Source organism: Pituophis catenifer, unplaced genomic scaffold, assembly GCF_029215685.1.
Source record: "Pituophis catenifer annectens isolate HBS135680 unplaced genomic scaffold, rPitCat1.0.hap2 SCAF_3, whole genome shotgun sequence".
Taxonomy (NCBI): Eukaryota; Metazoa; Chordata; class Lepidosauria; order Squamata; family Colubridae; genus Pituophis; species Pituophis catenifer.
This window is the reverse complement of record NW_027256883.1, coordinates 113128455-113153392: the sequence shown is the minus strand read 5'-3', so window position 1 is coordinate 113153392 and position 24938 is coordinate 113128455. Positions and strand designations below refer to the sequence as shown.

The 24938-nt window shown below is 39.0% G+C and overlaps 1 protein-coding gene across 1 annotated transcript in view; it reads right to left on the bottom strand.

Annotated features, from left to right (window-relative positions):
* Positions 1-225: 225 nt before the first annotated feature.
* The window catches only part of CEP350 (centrosomal protein 350), a 97135-nt gene continuing 72422 nt past the window's right edge, over positions 226-24938 (bottom strand). Inside the window, exons 29-37 of the mRNA XM_070940938.1 lie at positions 18860-19004; positions 18280-18440; positions 17806-17942; positions 15806-15888; positions 12857-14844; positions 7819-8220; positions 7280-7426; positions 6180-6302; positions 226-4710 (exon numbers count right to left, since the gene is read on the bottom strand). Of these exons, the coding sequence (XP_070797039.1) occupies positions 4549-4710; positions 6180-6302; positions 7280-7426; positions 7819-8220; positions 12857-14844; positions 15806-15888; positions 17806-17942; positions 18280-18440; positions 18860-19004 (3348 nt within the window). The 3' untranslated portion in view covers positions 226-4548. The remainder of the gene's footprint in view (positions 4711-6179; positions 6303-7279; positions 7427-7818; positions 8221-12856; positions 14845-15805; positions 15889-17805; positions 17943-18279; positions 18441-18859; positions 19005-24938) is intronic.

The following is a 24938-nucleotide window of genomic DNA, read 5'->3' as shown; positions in this document are numbered from 1 at the left end:
ATTGAAGGCTGGAATCAAATATTTTCATGTTGGAATGCCCAGAGGCATTTGTCTGATCTTAGAAATGTAATACTGGATTAATTAGACACTGACTTGATCAAGAAAACAATCTGAGTAATTAAAGCAAACCTTGTCCCCGGTGAATATTTTTGAAGGGAATTGAGACCTAGATTTACCCAGAACAGCCAGCATATGAACAAATGTACTTTATTTTAACGACTGATAAACTATTTGGATAATTTATAAATCACTTTATTTACAGACTTTATTCTCTTAAAGTACATCTCAAAATAACAAAGGTATTTACATTGGTGTAAAGAGACTATACTGCTTTATTTTACATTTCAAAATTACATGAACCTTAACACCCTGTATTCTACCAAGCCGTACTACACAAAGAAGTGTGTACATTGGCTGAAATTGGCCTGGAAACCTATGAATAAGTTACTTACATAAACACATAGGCAGGAACAGTATCTGCACAGCACAGTAGGCAAGGAAGAATAGTTTCTCCAAGACAACTCTGCAAATGTACAGCAAAGGCTCTCCCAAAACATTTATTTACTGCAATGTGTTATAATGTATTGTTTTTTACTCTTTATCCATGAGATTTTAAATTAATTCAGATGAGTTTTGCTTGTTTATATTGACAATGTACAATTTACAAAGAATTACTTTACAACTGTCAAAACTGTTTTTGCTGCTGGAACATAAGTCAATCAATTCTGATTAAATAACAAACTTGCTTGAAAAAAAAGGCTTTACTGTGCAGTGACTTCAAAGGTCTCTGAATGCTGTGCTATGGTATTTCTTTAGTGAATACACACTTTTATTCAAGTATTGCAAAAAATGCTAAGGCCACGTTTTTTTGAAGATCATCCATTTGTCCTCCTCCCTCTTGCCAAACAGGCCATAAAACCTTGCTGTTAAATTTTCTGAAATTTTCTGAGCACTGAAAAGGTGACAGGTTACAATCCATGGAACAACTGTCCTATTCAAGCCTCCCTTTGAAGTAAATGGTGATTATACAACAGCACATAAAATAGTCTTTTTGGTGATGGTTTTGCATTTAAATTGCGCTTTAATAGGACTTCTTTAGGATTTTATCTTAAATCTATAGGTCAGGAACAGATCCACAAAGATTGCTGCTCTTTATATTTGCATACATTTGTAGGTATGCAATCTTCCTCAAAATTTCATTTTAATGTTTAATGAATTAAAATTCATTTTAATACAGACTAAAGAGCACTAACAGTCCTTATATATTATTATCAAGTGTTTTTCTCTAAAGTGAATTCTGATGGCTGGCATAACATAATTTAATATATTCAGGATATACTCTCCAAGACAATTAGTGATTCTTTGTCATAATTAAACTCCTCTATGCTGCTTAAGTCCATTCTGAACTCTGATGGAAAAAGGACAACCTTGTAAAGGGTTCACTGGGCATTGTGTTAAAATTCACTTTCACATTAAGTATACACAATGATCATGCCTGTATTTGCATGCAAATAAAAAAAAAAAGGAAATGACACTCAGGTATGTGAATTCATGAATTTGTGGGTGACAACAGCATGTATTGCATGTTTATACACACATAGGATTTCTCAAAGTGAGCTAGAGGTATTATAGTGAATCCCCAAAAATGTTTTAGGTGTTTTTCCAGAGTAGCTACATGGCCCTCCAATCTCACTTGCAGGAATAATTAAGCACTGTAGAAAACTATAATAGTAAGTAGGTTGTTTCTGCGAGAAGGTGCAAAAGTTGAATCTGGTAGCCATAATCACTGAAATCAGCAGGTATTTGAGCACAAGTCTCCAGCCCTTTTTTATGATAGAGAACCTCAGTATAACCCCTCTCTAGCAGGGGGAAAAACCATAGAGGCATCAATAGTTGGAGTCATCTGGATGGAGGAAGCAGAAAGGGGATTTGGGGAAGAACACATCCTTAATATGTCAGTGCAATGAGCAAAAGAAGGTTGCCCAGAACAGCTATTTAAGGCTCTTTCCTTAACTCAGTTTCTCATTTTGCAGACACCCTCTTCACCCTGTCTTTTCAAGTGCAAGATGTGATTAGGTAATTAACCAAAAGGGAATTTCCTTCTCAGGAATCCCAGTGTTAACAGCCCTTAAGGGCCTACACCATACCAGTTGGATACCATACTAGAAATTGTGCAGCTTTGGTAACATGCAGTTCAGCCATTAGGTCAATTTAGCTGAAACTTAGTGTATGATATCAGTAGTGAGCTGTCAGAAGTTTCTTTAAGGATAAAGTGAATTCCCAGAACTATGCCACATATAGTTGTGGGACAGAAGAAAAATGCCATATAAGGCCTGAATGGATTGCCCTTTCTGGTATATATGGACCTGATGAGGCAATATTGAAGACCATTCCTTCACAGCCAAAATTGTCGCTAAAATGTTCCTGGATTCATGCTCAAGTAATTGTTGCCTTGCAAAAAATGCTATAACAGCCACAGTTCTCTGAGTTTAAATCTATACCATATGTTGGCCCCGTTCCTCTAGATTTGGTTGCAGTGAAACCTTTGCACCGCTATTGATCACAGCAACAAATCTGAGTTAAGCAATATACTGTATACATTATTCTATTGCTTTAATTACCTTGGGCATGTCAATATTGTTTGATCAATATAGCTCAGTTTAAGTTGGTGACTTTCCCAATTCTCTTTGCTTGGATGTTCCCTTGATTCTCATTATTTAGCTATGTAGGTAGGGCAAAAGACATGGATAACCCCAAAATGGCAAAACCTAAAACTGTTAGAAAATGGCCTCATTTGTTTCAAAACAGAGGAAAAAAAACCCAGTAACTTCGCTTAGGTATTAAATATGCATTAAAAACATTCTGAGGTTCAGTATGAAAAGTACTTAACTCATAGCAGCTTGCTCCACCAGATTTGTTTAAAGTTGGCATTTACATGCTAGTAAAGTCTATGTGCTAGTTATTCTGTCTTTTGTTCTTTTAGCCCATTTAGGTATAATTAATCACTCCAAGTTTACAAATGTGATTCTGTCAATCTATCTATGAGCATTTCTGATTGTATGCCAACAACTTTTTTAAAAATGTATTTTCTGGTTAAAAGGAGCTATCTTGGTTGTGTGTTACTGTGCAAACAGCAAACAAGTCAAAAAAAGTTTCAAAAGAGATCCACAAGAGAGTACTGGCAGACATATACTGACTGGAAGACCAAGAAACTAAAGATGAAAGGAAAAAGGGCATAAATAGGCGCATAGTCTTTGGAATGCCTCCTCCTATGCTTTGGAACGCTGTCTCTGCTGGGATAGATTAACAGATTTTGAATCCACTCTGATTCAATGTTTCCTCAAGTAATCCAGATTTCAAATTAAGGCATCAGTAGTCAAGCCTAGATTATTTTGTGTTCCCTGGAGAAAACTTTGGGGGTGGGGGAGGAGCAATGGAGGCAGTATGAGCCACACTGGGTTTGATAGTGGCCCACTCTTAACAGTCATGGAAATCTTGGCAAAAGGGTTTTTGACATCCCATTTTCCTTTCCAAGTACATTAGTTTGATGTAACATGTGCCTCTTCACAATCCGTTTCTACCCCACGGTGGGAAAAAAACCATGCATTTGGATCTTTGTACTCTTGTCTCTGATGCATTTCTTGCACATAGTATGATACCTCATTTTTATGACACAGATGCATTCCTAATGTACAGATATTCTGACGTTTTAAATCCTGTAACAGTGCATTCATAGAGCACTCGACAATTATTTTTTAGGAGTTATAAAATAAGTTATAACAAATGTCACAAGCATAAAAAAAATCAGGTCCAGAGTCAAGCACTGAGTATCACTCTCTTTGGTACATACACTCCTAACCCTAGTTAGTTCAAGTAATGGTTTCACCGGTACATTACAGTAAGGTGGTAAGCAAGGGAGGAATCAAAGGGATCAATGGCCCACATTATGTAAGCATTTTTTCCTATCTCTCACATATTAAAATCCTGAGAGAATCCTGAGTACCATTTACTTAGGAGCAGCTGGTGGTTCACTGAGGAAAAAACAAATATAGTGGAAAAGTAGAAAAACTATCTCAGATTAATCATTTAAGAAATGGAAATAAAAATTTAGTTGAAAAAAAGGAGCATAACTCCTCAGATCCACATGCATTAATCCAATGACAGAAGATCCATGAGACAAAAAGATTAAAATTACATGAGTGAGGAACAGATACTTGGTTGAACTGATATACACTGTTAAGTCAAAAAACAGAGTTATAAATTACACATAAAACAAAGTAGAGCAGTTATTAAAATGAAGAATGTTTACTAGTAACTTGAATTTCCATCGTTGGGTTCTTGGTGCTCCATCCCAACCATTTTCAAACTGCCAATATCGAAAAAACAAATGCCAAGTATTATTGTACATACTGAATTGGCAAAAGCATTTTGGGGGAGGGGGAGCCTTTGTGGAACAAATCCAGTGTAGGAGATCCAAAGGCAGCACAGGAAGAGGAGACGTATCACTTCTCAGCCAATCAAATTTGGGGGAAAAAATATGGTTTGATGTTAGACAAACAACAATTTCTGTTTTTCAATGATCTGATTGAGGAGATCAATAGTCTCTCTAATTAAGGCCTCAAAAATCCCATCTGCTAGCTGCATCTTCACATACAGCTCATCTTCGTCATAGTTCACCCACTGAGCCTCTTCTTCATGCAATTCTTGAACCTTAGAATTAGAAAGGGGAGGGAGAAAAGTCACTGTTATTAATATACTACTGTTATTAATATATTACTACTATATATAATAAAAATTATTATTGTAAATCCATCTAACAATCATTATATAGAAGCTACAGATTTTCAACAACTCACAGGAAAGAAAACAAATAATAATTCCTAGATATATTACAATTAAAACAAAAATTAAAAATAGGATGATATCACTATTTATGAAGTCAATAAGAGTCAACACTAACTTGCTATCAATCAATCAATCAATCAATCAATCAATCAATCAATCAATCAATCAATCACCATCACTTATCAATGACTCTGGCCATTCCAGTAAGCCAGGCTTTAGTGTGACTCATATTCCACTGAAATTACTCATGTTACTTCTGAAGTGTTAGTATCTTTAAGCCTGTTCATGCTTTGCAACAGTGCCAGCATTATTAATTAGTTCCATATCCATTAAGATTATGGCAGCCATTATTTATTCACCCCTCTCCTTCCTCTCAACTCATTAATTTTTCTTTCACATATTTATTTTGCAATTTGATTTTCATTTCTCAATATACGTTTATAATGGTTACTCATTTTTTTTTTCAGTCTACATTTCCTGAACAGCTATACCTTCTTAACCTTATATCATGCTTTATCATGAATATTTAAATACCCAATTCCTAAGAAATTAAACATACCTTTGCTTTTTTAATTTAGTCAACTCTTATTTTCACTTTAGAAAGTGGTTAGAAGCACACTTTTCCACTGATATTTATTCTTTACAATAGACCAAATACTACCCATTACCTTTCTACCAGCAATTGTACATCTTGAACTTCTCCATCAATTTTCCCATCTATAATAAACATTTCCCAACAAGCATGCCTTCATCTCTTTGCTCTATTTCTTTTTGCCATTTACGAATAATCTGCAATCATTCACTCGATTTTTGTGTTTAAAAACAACAATCGTATTTCTTGTTGTATCTGCTGAAAATCAATTTGGGTTCTCAACCAACAAGGCACCATTTTTTTCCAGAGGTATACACATGTCTCTTATATCACAAGCATATTTCTGTATCTATAAATACATTAAACAATCAAACAGCCTACTGTACAGTGAGTTGGTTCTGATTGAAGTGGCCTATATACATTTGTAAATAATAATAATAAAAATCCTTATTCTGCTTAAAGATCTAAATTTGGAAATGCCTAATTTTAGTTGATATTTATCCATAGTTTGTATGGATGAGAACACACAAGGAAAAATATGGTTCTTCAAAAGCACAGAAAAGGACACATTTAATTTGCTTGTCTATAATCCTTCTGCTTAGGAGGGCTGAAAGCCAAATCTGGGAAAGAAGAACAAGCTAATATGTAAACAACATTAGATCTAACTCATTTTTTCAAACCATGCAGGTTGCTAGGTATTTATGCCTGACTACGATGCATTATTGAAAAAACAATTACTAACCAATATGTGATCCACTCTATCCTTTTTTTTCCGTCCAAATTTCATCATTTTCTGCCAGTCTGTTTTATTATTTGATTCCTTTCTAAAATTTAAGAGCTTTAAAACCTCAGCTGTTATAAAGACCTTGGGTAAAGGAGAAATAAAAAAATAATGAATGCTAACTAAATACATTTTCTCTAGTTGCAACATCAATTCTACAAGCAGCTTTCAGGGAGAAGATTTCTAGTGAGGTCGTAGACATGGCATATATGCAACAGAAAACACATTGTATTGCTAGGTAATTACAACTATAGTAAAGCAATTTGGTAGGTAACTCTAGAAATATCCATGAAGTTCATTATGAATTATGACACTGATTCAACTGTTGTACATTCCAGTATATAGATAAATGCAGCATCAGGCATTCTTTGGAACTATCCCCACCCATCCCCACTCATTAATCCAGGTATAACTATTATTAGTTGCTGTATTGGAAGGATTTTAATTCTTTATATACTGGTTATCATTCATTGTAGTTTTTTGAAAAAAATATTGCATGTTAAATGTAAGCCATCTTGGATGGATTTCTAACTGGAACAGTGTTAAATATTGACAATTAAAGCCTTCATTATTTTAGTTTTAAGAAATAGAAGCATTCATCCATATCCTGTTTCAAATTAAAGAAACTATAGTGGGAAAATGAGAGATAGTATCATATGCACACTCATCTTGGATTGATGGTGTAAGAAAATTATTTTTTTCAAATAAAAAATAATTTATTTTTCAAATAAAAATGCATGATAAAATTCCACCAGACTTCATATTCTACCTCAAGTTCTAAGTCAGTGGTTCTCAGCATGGACTGGGGACTCCTGGGAGTGCCCAAGACCCTTTCAGAGAGTCCACGAAGACAAATAAAGCTTTTAAAACTTCTCTGTTTTAAACCTTAATAAATATTCATAAATATAACCTATGTAAACCAAAGCTCTTTGGGGCCCTCAATCATTTTTTAGAATGTAACGACGTCCTGAGACCGAAACATCTGAGAACTGCTATCTAGATGAACTGCACTTTATTTCTATAAATATATTTGAAGTTCAAGATATTAATCTTATTCCTACTTTTATTTCTTCAAGATCACTTGGATCTTTAACTCGTCGAAAGTAACCAGAAATTATCCTGCTGGGTTTCATCCATAACGGCTGATTCAAATTTGGATCTTCTGCAAAGATTTCTTCAAAAATCTCTCTTGTTAAATCAAACACAGCCTTGATAAAAATAAAAGAAACACTGTATAACCATTGTATATTATAATACCATATCATTTTTCAAAGAACCAAACAAAAATATATTAATTAAAGTATTTATGCTGAATACTAGCTATACAGCAAGTGAAATATAATTTTGTTTAAATATTGCATTCTGGGGCCAAGATTTTTACTGTTTTTAGTGCTTTTGAAAAATGCCTCCATATCCTCTTTTCTCTTTTACACTTCATTGTATCTGTCTTCCACAAACACACCATACCTTGTTTTATATTGCATTCTATCACCGAGTCCAAAATAGCATTTTTTTTTTTTTTTTTTTTACAGATTGGGGACTCCTTTGATACATTTTTTCTATTTTTATACATTTCCCAATAATGAGATAACTGCCATACCTGTTTGTAGATTTGTTTACTAATAGTTTCAATGTCATCATTTTGGGGGGATTCATTCATGTCTCTGGGATTGCTGAGGGCTTGAAGATCATGCCCCAACTCTTTGCATTTCCATAGCTTCTCGGCTGCTGCATGCACCAACTCCTCCACTTCTTCTGCAACATATAGTGCAGCCAAAGGTTCTTCACATGGCTTTGGGGACACTTTTGGTAGTTCTATCTTAGGTAAGACTGCTGATTCTTCAGCTTGGTTTTGAGGGAGCTTATGTGAACTCAAGCCAAAATCCTCATCAAACCAATCTTGGTCATCTCCTAACACATTCAGAAACTCCCGGCTAAGTTCCAGTTCTGCCAGCCTCTTGGCAAGTTCTTCCTGTCCACTGGCACCAAATACAGGGCTTTCCTAAATAATAAGAAAGTGATTATTACTTAGAACCTTAAGTATTCTCTGCGCTATGCTCCTGAATTTGAAAAATATTATCCATTAATGCTTTAAGATTTAATGATATATAGTCATATTTTTTTGTTCTTAGGGTGCAAGAAAGTGGGATACAGAGAAAGTCTAATGGCTTTTACTAGAGGACCCACGGAGGTATGCCCTTGGTAGGTGACCATATAGAGCAGCGGTTCTCAACCTGGGGGTCGCGACCCCTTTGGGGGTCGAACGGCTATTTCACAGGGGTCGCCAAAGCCCTCTCTCGCCCCCCACCCCTTCACTCACCCTCATTCTCTGCTCTGTTGGGTCACCGGCCGTTCGCTTACCCCGCCCACTCCCAATCTATTGCTGCCTCCTGAGTCCCAGCTGATGGCTAGAGGAAAAAAAAACCTGTTCAAATTCTTGCCGCTGAGCTTCAAAGGGCCGCCCTATAGCCAGTGGTGCAGCTGAACCGTTTGTTAAATTGCTGGCTTGCCCCGCCCCTCCGCACCACTATTTATTGCCAATAAATAGTGGTGGGTGAGGGGCGGGTGAGTCAGCAATTTAACAAATGGTTCGGTGTTTTTTTGTAATTTTATTGGCCCCCGGAGCTTCAGCATAGGCTAATTAGCCCTTGCTTAGATCGGCTCCCGAGTCTCAGCTGATTTGTCTCAGCTGTTTTGCTCAGGGCTCTGCTGCTTTCTTGCAAAGAGTGCTGATTTTTTTCCCCTTAGATATGCTGAGAAACGAAACTGAAACTGCTTTGCTGTTGCTGCAAGGTTGGAAAATTAGGCAGGCAGATTTCTTTTCTTTTTCCTCACCAAAAAAGGTAGATGCAAACAATGGGAAATTTAGGGAAAAAGAGGAGAGTTCAAGATTTTAAAACACAAAAGAAAAAAAGCTCTATTTAACTAGGGAATTGTAATAATTGAGATACTATTAGTTGTATATTTCTGAAAGCAGAAATGGTTAAGTTGTGGTTTGGAGGAATATATGGGGGAAATTATTTGGTTTATTATTATTGGTAAATATAATTAATTGATTTGTAAGAAATTGGATTGCATGGAAATAATTGGAATATTCATGTTCATATTGATTAATATACAAAAAAGGTAGTTATATAACTAATTGATTTATATTAAAATGTTGAATTTATATTAAACAACTGTAATATTACATAATTAACCAATGTGAGGATGGATATAAAAAGAGATGACAATGGGAAGGGGTATAATATAGAACAGAAGGGAAAAATTGAATTTGATTAAGATTAGAGATGAGGATGAAGGGTAATATTGGTTTTTTACAAAAATAGATGAGGAATAAATATGGCAAAAAGGAAATATAGAAATTGTAAATTTAATTGAAATGACTAAACACTGTTTAAATTTGTGAACCGGCCAAATACTCTGTTCAAAGAAAATACATTGTATGTTTGTATGTGTGTTTCTAATTATTGTTATTTATTCATATTTGTTCTCTTTTATTCTTTAAAGTTTAACAATTCATTCTTTATCTTAATATCTTTATATTTGTTTGGGGTTGGCTTTCTTCCCTTTCATCTTTTTTATTGTACAGCAATCTTTCTCCTCAAACCTACCACCTCTCTCTTTTCTTTCCTTCTTACTTTCTCTTCCTCTCCCTCTTCTTTTCCTCCCTACTTCCTCTTCCTTTCTCCTTCTCCTCCTCTCTTCCTCCCTCTCTTACCGTCCCTCCTACTCTAATTTCCTTTCCCTTCCTTCATCCCTCTCTATTGCTGTATCCTTTTATGCATATGGACTACTCAGAGGGCTGAAAAAGTTGTTTCTGACTGGTCCTCGCACTTTTGATCAGTCCTCAAACTTACGACTGTCCTCACATTTTTGCCCTATGTTGTCACCATGGTGAAGAGAAGCAGTTGTGAAATGAGTGACATGGTTGTTAAGAATGCTACAATGGGCATAAATGATGACCAGTCATAAGTGCGAAGACCGGTCAAAAGTGCGAGGACCTGTCAGAAATCACTTTTTTCAGCCCTCTGGGTAGTCCTTTTGTGCATATGGACTACTCAGAGGGCTGAAAAAGTTATTTCTGACTGGTCCTCGCACTTTTGACCAGTCCTCGAACTTACGACTGTCCTCACATTTTACGTTTTTGCCCTATCTTGTCACCATGGTGAAGAGAAGCAGTTGTGAAATGAGTGGCACGGTTGTTAAGAATGCTGCACGGGCATAAATGTAAGGATGGTCATAAGTGTGAGGACCAGTCAAAAGTGCGAGGACCTGTCAGAAATGACTTTTTTCAGCCCTCTGAGTAGTCCCTATACACATAGCCATGGCCACCTGGCCACATGACCAGCTAGCCACGCCTACCCAGTCACATGACCTCCAAGCCACACCCACAAAATAAGCCATGCCCACAGAACCGGTAGTAAAAAAATTTAGAACCCACCCCTAGTTGGGGGTCACCACAACATGAGGAACTGTATTAAAGGGTCGCGGCATTAGGAAGGTTGAGAACCACTGATATAGAGCAAGTCACATGTGGAAGCCCCAGTTAGTTAAATGGAAATGGTACAAAAGCAGTAACTCATGGATTGCATTCCTAACAGAGAAACAATATTCAAGAATACAATTCTATACCCAGAAAAGTAAAACACTTAACATGGAAAAATGTATTGACTAGGATTACAACGACCATATTAAATTCCTTATTATCCTACTTCATTGTATTCTTGTGAGGATATAACTAGATGGAAATATAGATACACTGATTTTTGCTCCTTCAAGAAAGGCAGGATATAAACACAAATAAATAACTGCAGTTCTTGTTCATCTAGTTTTTAGTTTCATAGATAAACAAACAAACAAACAAATAAACAAAAAGGAATGTGAATTCAGTTGTTAGGATCCCAAATTTTAAAAAGTAAACCAAACATTCTAAACCTAAAGGTTAGACCAAGCCAACTATAAAATATCCAATGAAATCTTCATATTTTATTTTCTCAGAGACTCTCCTCTTTGCCTTTTAATAAGTCACTTCTGAAACACTAGAGTTCTAAAAGCAGTTTGTGACATGTATAATTTGTTGTTGTCATCAGCTTCTTTTAAAAAAAAAATATAACTACCCAAAGAAAATAGTTGATATTTGTACATTGAGATGCTTTGTCATCTCCCATAATGTCTATTGATGGGGTTCTGATACCCCAGAGACGTGATACTTGCAATATTGGGATCCTTGTAGACTCAATCCTACTGTTATATAGGCAGGTGGAGCCCCTAGCTCCAAGGGCTTTTGACCAGATTCTGTGGTAGTTTTTGTAGTTTTTTGTCAGCACATTACAAAAAATATGTTGAGACTTTGGAAAAAGTGCAAAGAAGAGCAACTAAGATGATTAAAGGTCTGGAGAAAAAACATGAAGAACGGCTACAGGAATTGGATATGGGCAGTCTAGAGAAAAGAAGGACTAGGGGTGACATGATAGCAGTAGTCCAGTATTTGAGGGGCTATCACAAAGAAAAGGGGTCAACTTATTTTCCAAAGCATCAGGCGGCAAGAAAAGAAACTAATCAAGGAGAGAAGCAACCTGGAATTAAATATAAACTTCCTAACAGTGAGGACAATTAACCAGTGGAACAGCTTGCCTTCAGGAGTTGTAGTGGCTTCATCACTGGAGGTTTTAAAGAAAAGACTGGACAACCATCCAGACTGGACAACCATCTATCTGAAACCCGGAAGAGTAGCTGGCTGGCGCGCACGCATGCACTGAAAACTGGAAGTTCATTTTCAGGTGCGTGCATGTTCGGTGCTGAAAAGCCATCACTGGTATAGGGTCGCCTGCTTCAGTAGTAGTTTGGACTAGAAGTCCTCCCTTCCAGCTCTATTCTGATTGATTTATTGACTGATAGTAGCCTTGCCTAAAAGCAGAAGAACCTTGTGACATTGATTTATGCACTCATCACAACTTGGCTAGATGACAGTAATGAACTCTATAGGATGCTACCACTGAAAAGTTATGTGGTTGGCTAACACTCATCAACCAAGTCCTATATGGCTTAGCACTGAGGTCTTCAGGACTGCATTTTTCAACAGGAATTGACCCTCCAATACATATATCCTGAAAGAAATGCTTGTTCCAGATTTCCATGAAGTTAGGGGATATGAGATTCACAGGTGGCTCTTTTTGATAGTGGGCCTGTGCTTTGGAATGGCCTTTCTCTTAATACCAAACTTGTTTTCACATTATAAACTTTCCAAACAGTTTTGAAAATAAATGGGTTTTTTGGGAGAATTTATAGAGACCGAGATGATGGTATTGAATGTTTCAGTTATTGTTACTGTATCTAACAATGTTGTTTTGTGATGTATTTCTAGTGAAATGTTGGTTTAATTTTACTTTATATTACTGTAGTACTGCTGTGGTTTTAGTTACACTATTGTAATGTTCTTGATCTGTTGTGAACTATGGAGAGTCTGATTTGAACCTGCCAGTGTACAAACATGATAAAAACAAAAGTGATTAAAAACAAACAAAAATGTGAAACACAAAAATAACATACAGCTTATTAATAAGCCACAGCCTGTCAAATTTCATAACTGAAGCATTACTCTAGTCTTACTTATCTTAATTATGAACTATACTTACTGGTCTGGGACACATATCTGGGGAAGATACTTCTTCTCCATCATCCAATTCTGATACAACTAAAAACCTCTGCTGTTCATTAGTTGCCAAGTTATTTTCTTGGACAGCACCGAGTCCTTGATTGCTAAAATGGATCTTCTCATTCCTTGCTTTTTTGATTTGCTGAAATTGAGTGACTGTGTCTTTCACAAAACCTTGCAGGAGACTATCAGCCAACAAACCAACTCTTTCCTGTCGATCTAGTAGATCTTCCTTTTCTTGGGATGGGACTTTAAGTTGGGCTTCCAGTTGGCTTCTTTCTTTTGTCAACAAGTCCAGAAGTGGCGTTGCAGATTTCTCCAGATTACTGGGAGGAAATCTGTTTTCTGTTTGCTCTTGCCAAACAGACCCTTGCTTCCATTTCTCAGGAAAGCTGCTGTCCAAAATCCCTTCTACTTCAATAGCAGAATCTTCTTTGTGGATATTTGAAATGGCGGGAGGTAACATACCATTATCATTTTTAGAGGATTTGGGAGAGTCAAAGTCTCTGGTTTCTTGATCAAACTCGTCAACAATACTAATAACTGCCACACAGCCACTTGGTTTATTGAATTTTACATAATCTCTAGCTCCAATTGAACCTTTTAAGGCAGATGATTCTCTTGGAGATTTCTCATTTGAATTTCTTTTATTCTTTTCATTTTCAAGACTGTCTAAGCCTTCCTGATTTGTTTTGTGTTGATTATCTAGTTCATGCTTAAAGAAAGAATTTTCATTTGAATCTAAGTCATTACCAAAACTTTCTGAAAAAAGAGAGATTTTTTGTGGAGGAGCAAAAATACCATGTTTTTCTTTACAATCAAAATATTGAATACCATTGTAAGAGCCATTATTGTTTCCTTCAGATTTGTCCAACTCTACACCAGCCCAAAAACCTTTATCAAAATTTGTCCGACCTTTAAATTTCAGTGTTCCAGGCTGGACATTACTCACAAGAACTCGGTCACCAATGCTGAAACCAAGCAAAATATCTTCTTGTTTTTCTGATGATGCCTTGAAACTGGAAGCCGAAGATGAATCATCATCATCATCATCATATGGTTCTTTCTCCACATCGCCACGTTCTTTATTTTTCACAAATTCTGTTGGTGACTGGAGTTCTAACAATCTTTCTGATTGAATGCTATCAGCTACAGACAAAGATTTTTCACTGAGACATTCACTTATTTCATCATCACTTCCAAAACTAGGGGATTCACTCCTAGGAGGTCTTGTGTACAAAGTGTTCTCTCCCTGTGATCCTGTATCTTGTCTGAAAGATAATGTAGGTGCTTGAAAAATATCTTTTTGATATTCAGTAAGAATTATCTCACTTTTTGATATATCTGTTCCTAAGGAAGACTCTTCAAAATCACTAGAATATGATTGCTCTTCACAAATGGAAATCTGTTCTGAAACCAGGGAATCACCTTTCAGTGTATCTTTCCCCAGCCTATCAGAGGATTTGACTGATGTAATACTTTCATCATCCTTGAACCTTTCACTTGGCATCTCCTTGATTTCCTGCGCACTTATGCACTCCAAGACAAATTGATCCTTTTCCGACAGTTCAGTCTCTGAAGGGACCTCTGTCTTTAAAGGAACTGAATTGTTTTGATTTAAATCAAAAACTGAGGCATCATATATTTCATAAACCTGGGAAACTATTTCAACATCTAATTCTTTTGATTCTGCTGTCTCTTGCACTATAGATCTGGTAGTGGGAGAGTCATAACTCACTGCATCTTCAGACTTATTCAGTGATATGGAAGATATTTTGCTTTTGTTTCCTAAATCTTTGAGAATAGCTGACGAGAGTAAACTATCCAAATCGTCAGATTCTGCTATAGATTTTCTTAGGGTTTTGAGGACTGTGGATGCTGTAGGAGATTGCTTCTCTGCCTGAATCTCTGCTTCTGTGAATTTCATGGTGTTTACAGACACAGATTGTTCAGAATGTGGCACAGCATCTTAAGAGAATAAAACAAAATCAAACACACATACTTAAAACAATTGTGCCCTTTTATTTAGCATTATTAAAGAAGTAAAAAAATCTGGGTATTATAGGAAAAAACAGAAATTCTTACTAGAGAATGCTAACCTGTCCCATCAAATAGCATGAGTATTCCACTGTTTACATATAAATGGCTAAAGTATAATTTAAAAACAATATCCTAATCAAATGTATAATCAATAAGACTTCATACATGCTTTGATTCTACTATGCATAGGAATTAACAGACCCCAAAATATACTCAAAGATTTTAAAATTGTATAAATGTTCCCTTTAAATTTCTTGTACAATAAACGAGGTGATTGTTTTGAAATGTTTGGTTTTTCCTTCCCTATCTGATACTTTACTAAACTTAAATGTTTATTAAAAGAATTCCAGAATGAAGAAGTGTGAGCAGAGAGACACGTAATGAACACAAGTAAATTATCCAGTGTTACTCTGAATCTGAATCTCTATCTTGTTTCTTTCTAAAAAGCTATCAACTCCAGTTCAGACATAGTGCAAACTAAATATAGTGTCAGAAGAGATTCTTATACTTATTTAGCCACTCTGAACCAAAAATGCCTGGTAGCAACTACTAGCATTCTTCTTTGAATTTCTTTTGAAGAAACATTATAAATAAAATTGCTAGAAAATATGCGTAATAGCTTATAGAAAATAAAATACATTTTTAGAATTATACTGAATACGAAATAATTCAATAGATTCTTACTTGTTGCAATACTATGGGAAAAAGTTCTCATTTTTTAAAAAAAGTGTTAGTTAAAAATAATAAAATCTATTAATTCACTTGCTTGCTTTTCAATTATAATTTTTTTAAAAACATACTTTTAGTTGAAATTATTTTAATCACATTAGGTATATGAAGATAACTTGTGTAATTTTAATATTAAACAAATAACTTCCAAGATACATACCAATATGTTCCGCAATAGATTCCAAAGATCCTCTAGAACGTTCAGAATCAGTGAGTGATTTCCAACTTTTGGATGTTTCAGACCTAAAAAGAAGTTTTGAAAAGATCACTCATACATGTACTTACAGATATTTTAAACATTCTGAAAATACTGTACACTGTATCAGAATTAACAAAATAAAACACATAAAACAAGGAGAAAACATATTATTTTTTTCAAAAAATATATCAAAAATGTAATCCAGAGATTTGAATATTGCAATCCATCCAAAATCCTTATCTGAATTAGGATTTGAGATCAGATTCTAATCTCACTGCTCTAGAACACACAAGTCTATTCAGTAGCTACCAGATATCTAAGTTTTAGACATAGTTGCATGCCTATTACAAAGTATGTCAGGAGAAGATTATAATTTCCCCATTTGTTAAGCTTTTGCTTTTTATTTAATTTTTAGGGAGTAGGATAATAGTTATATCTGCTACCCCAAAGGAAGGTATGGCATTGGGAAATAGAGCTAACAGGATTTTTTTTACAGTTCTTTCTCAATCTGAGATTGGTTACCATACCAGAAAACTGATTAATTTAAAGTTCCGCAGCTGACTCCTGGGCAGTGAATAGCAAAATATCTGTCAATGAGAATGTGGTCCTGAGAAATCATATTGACCTGGCACGTTTTGCTAAAATTGGGTTTGAAAAGGAAAAAACATATCCAATTTATTCAAGTTATTTGCAGCAATATAAGATTGATGGGCAAAGAAGTAATCTCTGCATAATTTTATTTTATTTTATTATAAAATTATTGGCCTCCCAAATTACCATAAGGTAACTCTGAGCGGTTACAGACAAACAAACAAAACAAAAATAAACCTACATTAAAATCTGAATAAATTAAAACCACACATTAAAATCAAGGACACGTGGACAGGATAGCAATAGAATGGTTACTCGATCAACCACATCTACTGTGCTTTTTCCCACATTGGGGCTGCAGGCCAACTGGCAGAGCCAAGTCTTTAGGTCCTTACAGAAGGATAGGAGGGCTGGGGCCAACCTCGCATCAGGGGAGCAAGATGTTCCAGAGGGCAGGAGCAACAGTATAGAAGGCCCTCCTCCTGGACCCTATTAGCCAGAATAATTGGGCTGACAGGACCCACAGCATGCCAGCACAAGTGGGACGGTCCAATCCCAACGGGGTTAGACAGTCCCTCAAATAACCTGGATCCATGCCATGAAGAGTTTTAAAGGTGATCATCAACACCTTGAATTGTACCTGGAAACAGACCAGCAGCTAATGCAGCTTGTGGAGTAGTGGTGTTATAGGGGCCATTAATGGGGCCCCCAAACTGCCTGCACCATTGTACTCTGAATGCTCTTCAAGAGTAGCCTCATGTAGAGCGCATTACAATAGTCCAACCATGAGATGACAAGGGACCGAATGATAATAATCTATACTTTCTAAATTCTCATACAATAATACTTGGCATTACTCTCATAAATAAATTGGTGGCAGCCTCTGCAGTAACCTGCAGTGGTATTGAAATGGTGACAGGAAATGGTAACATCATCATATAGATATTGCTTTTATGTAGTTGCATCCTAATGTCTAACACAAGTTAAGATTTTTCTTTTTTAGCATGAGTTTTGGGCATGACTTTATGATTTTGAATACTACAGTCTAGTGCATATTAATGAATAAGTGTTAAGGATTATTAATTAACAGCAACCATAATAATTTAATTAAACCACTATTAATTTATAATACCCTCTTTTCTCTGGAACATGTTTTTTTGTATACAAAATTATATACCAAAATTTACTTGGTCAGTCTCTTTTAACATGAATTCATCCATATATTTCTTTTGATCAGCATCTCAGATTCTTAAATATGCATGCATATGAGATAGTTTTCTCCCTTTGAAAGAGATACAAACCCTTTCTAGGCTGCTAAAGGCGTATATTTAGAAAGGCCATCATGCACTAACTTTAAGCAATTACTTTACCTATGAAGTGGTGGGGGTTTGATCTTTGGTTTCTCAGTAACCGAGGATGGAGTTTTGATTTGAGGTTTAGCTGTTGGTGTTGTCTCAAAATCCCGATTCAATTCCTCTTCCGTTTTCTTGATGAATTCATCATAAGTCTGATGTAAAAAAATAAGATATTAGAAAGACCTTAACATTATCTTATTCTTTATTAAATTTGTTTTCAAATATTAATCTTATTGAATATTGAAATTTGGAAGTGTGTGTGTGTGTGCGTGCGTGAGTGTGTAAGATATACAAATGTTTTATAGTTATTATATAATTTAACTTATGAAGATATTTTTATTTTGGTCAATATTATTATATTACTATCAGTATCAAAGCAAACTCAAAAGGAAAAAATATTCAAAGAAAATGAGGCAAAAGAAAACATGGGAATATCAATATGTAACATACACATATTCTATTTAACATTTCTTTCAAATTAATTCTTACCTCCAACTGTTTGATCAAACTTGCTTCTTGAGCTTTAAGTTTCTCTTTGAGCCTCTTCTTCTGTTCTTTTTTCAGCCTATAAACAACAGACTTTTTTTTCCGCACTTCGTCTTTCAGAGCCCAGATTCGACTTTCAATGTCACTTTGATCAGATGTAGTTTCTAAAAAAAATATATTATTTAGAAAAAATATTTTATATTTGCCTGCTAGAACAGCCACATAAACCTACTTTACCTAATCGCTGTTAAGAATCCAATCTCAACCATAATTACAATAAAATTATCTTATTTATTAAAAACAGAACTAAAACAGAACTTCTAAATTTAAGTGATATGTAAACTAAAGTGATAAACATGATTTGTTCCTTTTACCCATTCCTATCCTTTCTCTGTAATCTTTCTGATGAGGGGTCTTGACTTTTTCATTTCCCAAATTGAAAATTGGTGGAAAATTGCAAATATGTTATATTTAATGTTGTAATCTACATAGAATTCAAGCCCCACCAACTCCAATGAAAAACTGAGACCCATTAAAAATAGTTTAAAAATTATAAAAAGGAAGTCGAAGCCCTAATACTTACCTGATTGGGTCATGGATAAAGACTCATCAGACCAACTATATGAGATATCCTGAGATTTTGTAGATGACGGCTGCTTTCCTCCAGACTTCGGTGTTTGTTTGTTTGATTCTTGTTTTGATAGAGATGCACTGCTTTTGCAAGAAGACTATATCAAGATGAAAAAAAGAGTAAATAAGGAATATATATCATACACACACACACACGCACACACACACCCCTCACACTAATTACAAGCATGGATTTATTTATAATTTATACTAATTACAAGCATGAACTTATTTTGATTTCTGTCTCTCTCAAGCAGGGGAGGCCAACTAGTTAGGGAAATCTTGTTACTGGACAAAAAGTGGCAAGCCTCTGATGCCCTCTCAGATACCAAGCAAGGATTTCAAACAGATCCTTGTCTATGTCATATATTGCTAGAAGGAGAGACTTTCTGGATTTCTGGTTTTCAAGATATCAGTTTACTTCTATTATGTCTAGGACCAAACATATGTCTGTGTTCTTTCTTTTTTTAAAAGGTTGTAAAGAATGAAAAGAATCATTCCTGGAGAATCTTTTCTATGGTTGGAAGCTGAAGTAGGTAATGTATATCTGATAATATCTCCCACATTATAATCATATGCTTGCAGTTCTAAAGTAGAAATAATTTTTTCCCTGGAATTGTTCCAAAATCAAAGCTATGGGCCTTTTCTCCAGTACTCTTTGATTGGGGGCATAATGGCTCAGCAGTTAAAGATGTTGAGCTTGTCAGCTGGAGCTAATAGCCTGGGTTAGCGACCTGAGTGCCGTGCAACGAGGTGAGCTCCTGCCCACCTAGCTAGCACTTAGACTTAGACTTATATACCGCTTCACAGTACTTTACAGCCCTCGCTAAGCGGTTACAGAGTCAGCATATTGCCCCCAACAATTTGGGTCCTCATTTTACCACCTTGGAAGGATGGAAGGCTGAGTCAACCTTAAGCCTGGTGAGATTTGAACAGCCAAATTGCAGGCAGCTGCCAGTCAGCAGAAGTAGCCTGCAGTACTGCACTCTAACCACTGCGCCACAGTGGCTCATCTATCAGTTTGAAAGCATGCAAATGCGAGTGGATTAATAGGTACCACTTTGGTGGGAAGGTAACAGTGTTCTGTGTGCCTTTGGCATATAGCCATGCTAGCCACATGAACACGGAAAATGTCTTTGGACAAGATATGGCTCCCTCGGCTAAGAAACAGAGATGAGTACTGCGCCCTAGAACAGGACATGATCAGACAGGAAAACCTTTCCCTTTCCCTTTCATCTGCAAAAGACCTTGACTACATGCTCAGAAAAACCTATATATCCGGAGGCCCCATTGGAGACTGGGGCTGTAGACTGGGGGTAAAAAAATGCTGGAAGACCTGGAAGATCTGGGGAGTGGGAGAGGTTGGAAGACGGCCGAGGGTTGGCCTTGGGCTGCCTCAGGCCATTCCCCCCCTCCCCCCTTTTTTTGTTGGCCTGTATAGGCCTTATCATGGTCACCACCCCAGCTACTTTCTGCCTTGCAAGCCATCTCCCTTCATTGCTTTCCATGTGTCATCTGTTCCCCGGGTTTACTATTCTGCCTTCTAGACTGGCTCTATTCCACCTATGCCCTTGATGGTGTGGAGAATGGACAATTCTGACATGGATTCTGAGGGAGTCCGGTTCAACTGCTGTTTCCCTACCAGAGTGGATAGACTATCGAATCTCTCCATAGCCAACTCCATCGGCTAGCCATCGTGAGAGGATGGCCTGGAGAGAGCACCTTCTGAGTTTTGTTGAAAAGGCACGAGACTTCTTCCACCGTCGTGAGAGGACAGTGGAGCCCGGTTTTTCCCATGTCTTGAGTTGCTGCCTCTCCATGTCCTAGGACGATTAGACTATTCTATGGAACCTCAGCCAGAGGATGCTTCACCCTTCCCGGTTCTTGATGCACTCGGCCGCCGAACTCCTTGCACTGCGAGACTCCCCCCTCTCGCAGGCCTGGCCCTCCATGCTATCGAGGGCCTATCTTGATGACGGATTTTGGAATCCCGAGAGATGGCATGCTGCGAAGAGGGGGTTGAAGGGTTTTTTATTTAAATTTTTAAAGAAAATTTTAAGGGGACCCGGGAGGAAGGGAGGGGGTTGTGAAAGTGGACCTGGGGGGGGTCCAGATAGCTACTGAGCGGGGTGACAGGCTGATTGGCTGCAGCAGAGGGGTCAGGAAAGAAAATTTATCTGGGGAGCAGGGGGATAACAAGAAGGGCAATATAATTGAAATAATGAGTGGGAGGGGCAGGTATGACGGGCACAGGGGACCATATCATGTGCCGGGGTGCGCATACGCTGTTTACGAGCAATTGCGCACTCCGGTCCCCAATGCGCGCCTCGTGGCCTGGGTTGTGCAGAGTCTCAGGCCCAGGGTCCATGGCTGATGTTATGTAATGCCAGGTCGGTTGTCAATAAAGCCCCCCTCATCTGTGAGCTTATATTGGAGGGGGGTGCAGACCTGGCAGGTATTACGGAGACCTGGTTGGGCCAAGAGGGGGGGTCCCCCTCGTTGAAATGTGCCCACCAGGTTTTCGTGCATTTCATCAGCCAAGGGCCCAGGGGAGGGATGGGGGAGTGGCGGTGATTATTAGGGAGAGTCTTTGTCCGAGGGAGACCACTGTTCCTCAGATAGCCAGATGTGAGTCCCTCTTTGTGAAGTGGGGCCGTGGGGTGCAGATGGGTTTGCTGACTGCGTACCTGGCTCCCTGCCACGTGGCAGCGACCCTACCCGAGCTACTCGACGTCATCGCCGGGGTGGCGGTGGATACCCCCAGACTTGTTGTCATGGGGGATTTCAACCTTCCATCCGCGGGTGAGACATCAGAGGTGGCTCGGGAGTTCATGGCTTCCATGACGGCCATGGACCTGACCCAGTTAGTTCAAGGCCCCACTCACATAGGAGGACACACTCTGGACTTGATTTTCATCTCTGGTCAGTGGTTGAATGATCTTGGTAGAGGGGACTTAGACATTAAACCCTTGTCATGGACAGATCATTCGCTCCTTCACTTGGACTTTCCTACTGCTTCCCCCTGCCACAGGGAGACGGAACCGACTAAATGGTTCCGTCCCAGGCGCCTGATGGATCCTGAAAGGTTCCTGACGGAGCTTGGGCCATTTCCTGAGACTCTGACACACGACTCGACTGAAGAGCTGGTGGCCGCCTGGGAGAGTGCGGCCGCCAGAGCTTTAGATCGTGTCGTGCCTTTGCGGCCTCTGACCCGATGCCGATCTCAATTGGCTCCTTGGTTCTCTGAGCTGAGAGAGATGAAGCGTCGGAAAAGACGCCTAGAGAGCATTTGGAGGACTAGTCATTCTGATTCCGACCGGACACAGGTGAGGTCTTATATCAAGACCTACCTAGTGGCGATAAAAGCGGCAAAATCTAACCATTTTTCCACTCTTATCGGATCTGCAGAGAACCGCCCAGCCGCCCTGTTTAGGGTGACCCACTCCCTTCTTCGGGGGGGAGTGCGGGAGGATCCCTTGCAGGGTCGAGCTGAGGATTTTGTGCAATTCCTGCACGATAAAGTCGCTCGAATTCGGGAAGGCTTGGACTCCAACTGGGTGAGTCCGGGGGAGGAGACGAGGGTAGGTCTTGAGAATATTATCTGGGAGGAGTTTGATCCTGTGGCTCCCGAGGATGTGGACAGGGTTCTGGGTAGGATTAGTGCCGCCACATGTTTATTGGACCCGTGTCCCTCCTGGTTGGTACTGGCCTCCCGGGAAGTTACACGAGGCTGGCTCCAGGGGATTATAACTGCTTCTCTGAGTGAGGGTGCCTTTCCCGCCGCCTTGAAAGAGGCGGTGGTGAGGCCCCTCCTCAAGAAGCCTTCCCTGGACCCGGCTGAATTAGTTAACTATCGTCCGGTCTCCAACCTTCGTTTTGTGGCGAAGGTTGTTGAGAGTGTGGTGGCACGACAACTGCCCAGGCACCTGGATGAAGCTATCTATCTAGACCTGTACCAGTCGGGCTTCAGGCAGGGGCACAGCACAGAAACGGCATTGGTCGCGTTGGTGGATGATCTCTGGAGGGCCTGGGACAGGGGTTGCTCCTCTGTCCTAGTCCTATTAGATCTCTCAGCGGCTTTTGATACTATCGACCATGGTATCATGCTGCAGCGGTTGAAGGGGTTAGGAGTAGGGGGCACCGTTTTGCGGTGGTTCTCTTCCTTCCTCTCCGGCCGCTCGCAGTTCGTGTTGGCAGGGGGGCAGAGGTCGACCTCAAGGCATCTCGCATGGGGAGTGCCACAAGAGTCGGTCCTCTCGCCTCTTCTGTTCAACATTTATGTGAAGCCGCTGGGTGAAATCATCCGTGGTTTTGGGGTGAAGTGTCACCTGTACGCTGATGATACTCAGCTGTACATCTCCACCCCAGACCACCCCAACGATGCCCTTGATGTGATGTCTCTCTGCCTGGAGGCTGTGCGGGTCTGGATGGGGAGGAACAGGCTCAGACTCAACCCTTCCAAGACCGAGTGGCTGTGGCTACCGGCGTCCCGATATAGTCAGCAGGTGCCATCGCTGACTATTGGGGGTGAATCTTTGCCCCCCACAGAGAGGACTCGCAATCTGGGTGTCCTCCTGGATGCACGGCTGTCTTTAGAAGAGCATATGACGGCCGTGGCCAGGGGAGCCTTTTATCAGGTTCGCCTGATCCGCCAGTTGCAGCCCTTTCTGGACCGGGACGCCTTGCGCACGGTCACTCATGCCCTTGTCACCTCCTGGCTGGACTATTGTAATGCTCTCTACATGGGGCTCCCCTTGAAGAGCACTCGGAGGCTCCAGCTGGTCCAGAATGCGGCCGCGCAGGTGGTTATGGGCGCACCTCGTTGTGCCCGCGTGACACCCCTCCTGCGTGAGCTGCACTGGCTCCCAGTGGTCTTCCGGGTGCGATTCAAGGTATTGGTTACCATCTTTAAAGCGCTCCATGGCACAGGACCCGGGTACCTTCGAGACTGTCTTCTGCCACCAATAGCCTCCCACCGACCAGTCCGTTCCCACAGAGAGGGTCTCCTCAGGGTGCCATCAGCCAAGTTATGTTGGCTGGCGACACCCAGGGGGAGGGCCTTCTCTGTGGGAGCCCCAACCCTGTGGAATGAACTGCCCCCGGAAATACGAAAGATTTCCGACCTCCGGGTGTTCCGCTGCGCACTGAAGACCCTGTTGTTCCGCCAGGCAGGGCTGTCAATATAATAATTTTAAATTGGGGTATTTTAATTTTTGGGGTTTTAAATCGGCCAAATCTATTTAATTATTTTAATTTTTAATTATTGTTGTGTCTTGTGTTTTTAAATTGGCTGTACACCGCCCTGAGTCCTTCGGGAGAAGGGCGGTATAGAAATAAAATTATTATTATTATTATTATTATTATTATTATTATTATTATTATATTCATTTAGTGACCATTCAAAGATACAAAAGTACTGAAAGAAGTGACATATGACCTGTTCTCACATGACCGCTGCAGCATCTCTATAGTCACATGATCAAAATTTATGTGCTTGGCAACTGGCAAGCATTTATAATTGTCCCAGAGTCATGTGATTACCATTTGTAACAGGGGTGAAATCTAAAATTTGTTACTACCGGTTCTGTGGGCATGGCTTGGTGGGGGTGGTAATGTGACTGGGTGGGCATGGCCAACTTTTTTTTTTTTACTTTTAAAAGCATTTTTTCTACAACCTTAAGAGGTTGCGGAAAAAAATGCTTTTAGAAGCCTCTGACGATCAGGCAAGTCAGCTGGGATTGCCAGGGGTTTTTAAAGGCATTTTTTTCCCTACAATCTCTTCAGCTGCAGAAAAAAATGCTTTTGAAAGTATAAAAAACAGCCTCTGATGATCGCGCGGCTCAGTTGGGTATGGGGGGCAGTGCAGGGATTTTTGCTACCGGTTCTCCGAACCACCCGTCGCCATCGCTACCGGATCAGGCGATCCGGTCCGAACCGGGAGTATTTCACCCCTGATTTGTAATCATTCCAACTGGCTTCCAACTAGCAAAGTCTATAGGGGATGTCCAATTCACTTAACAACTGCATGATTC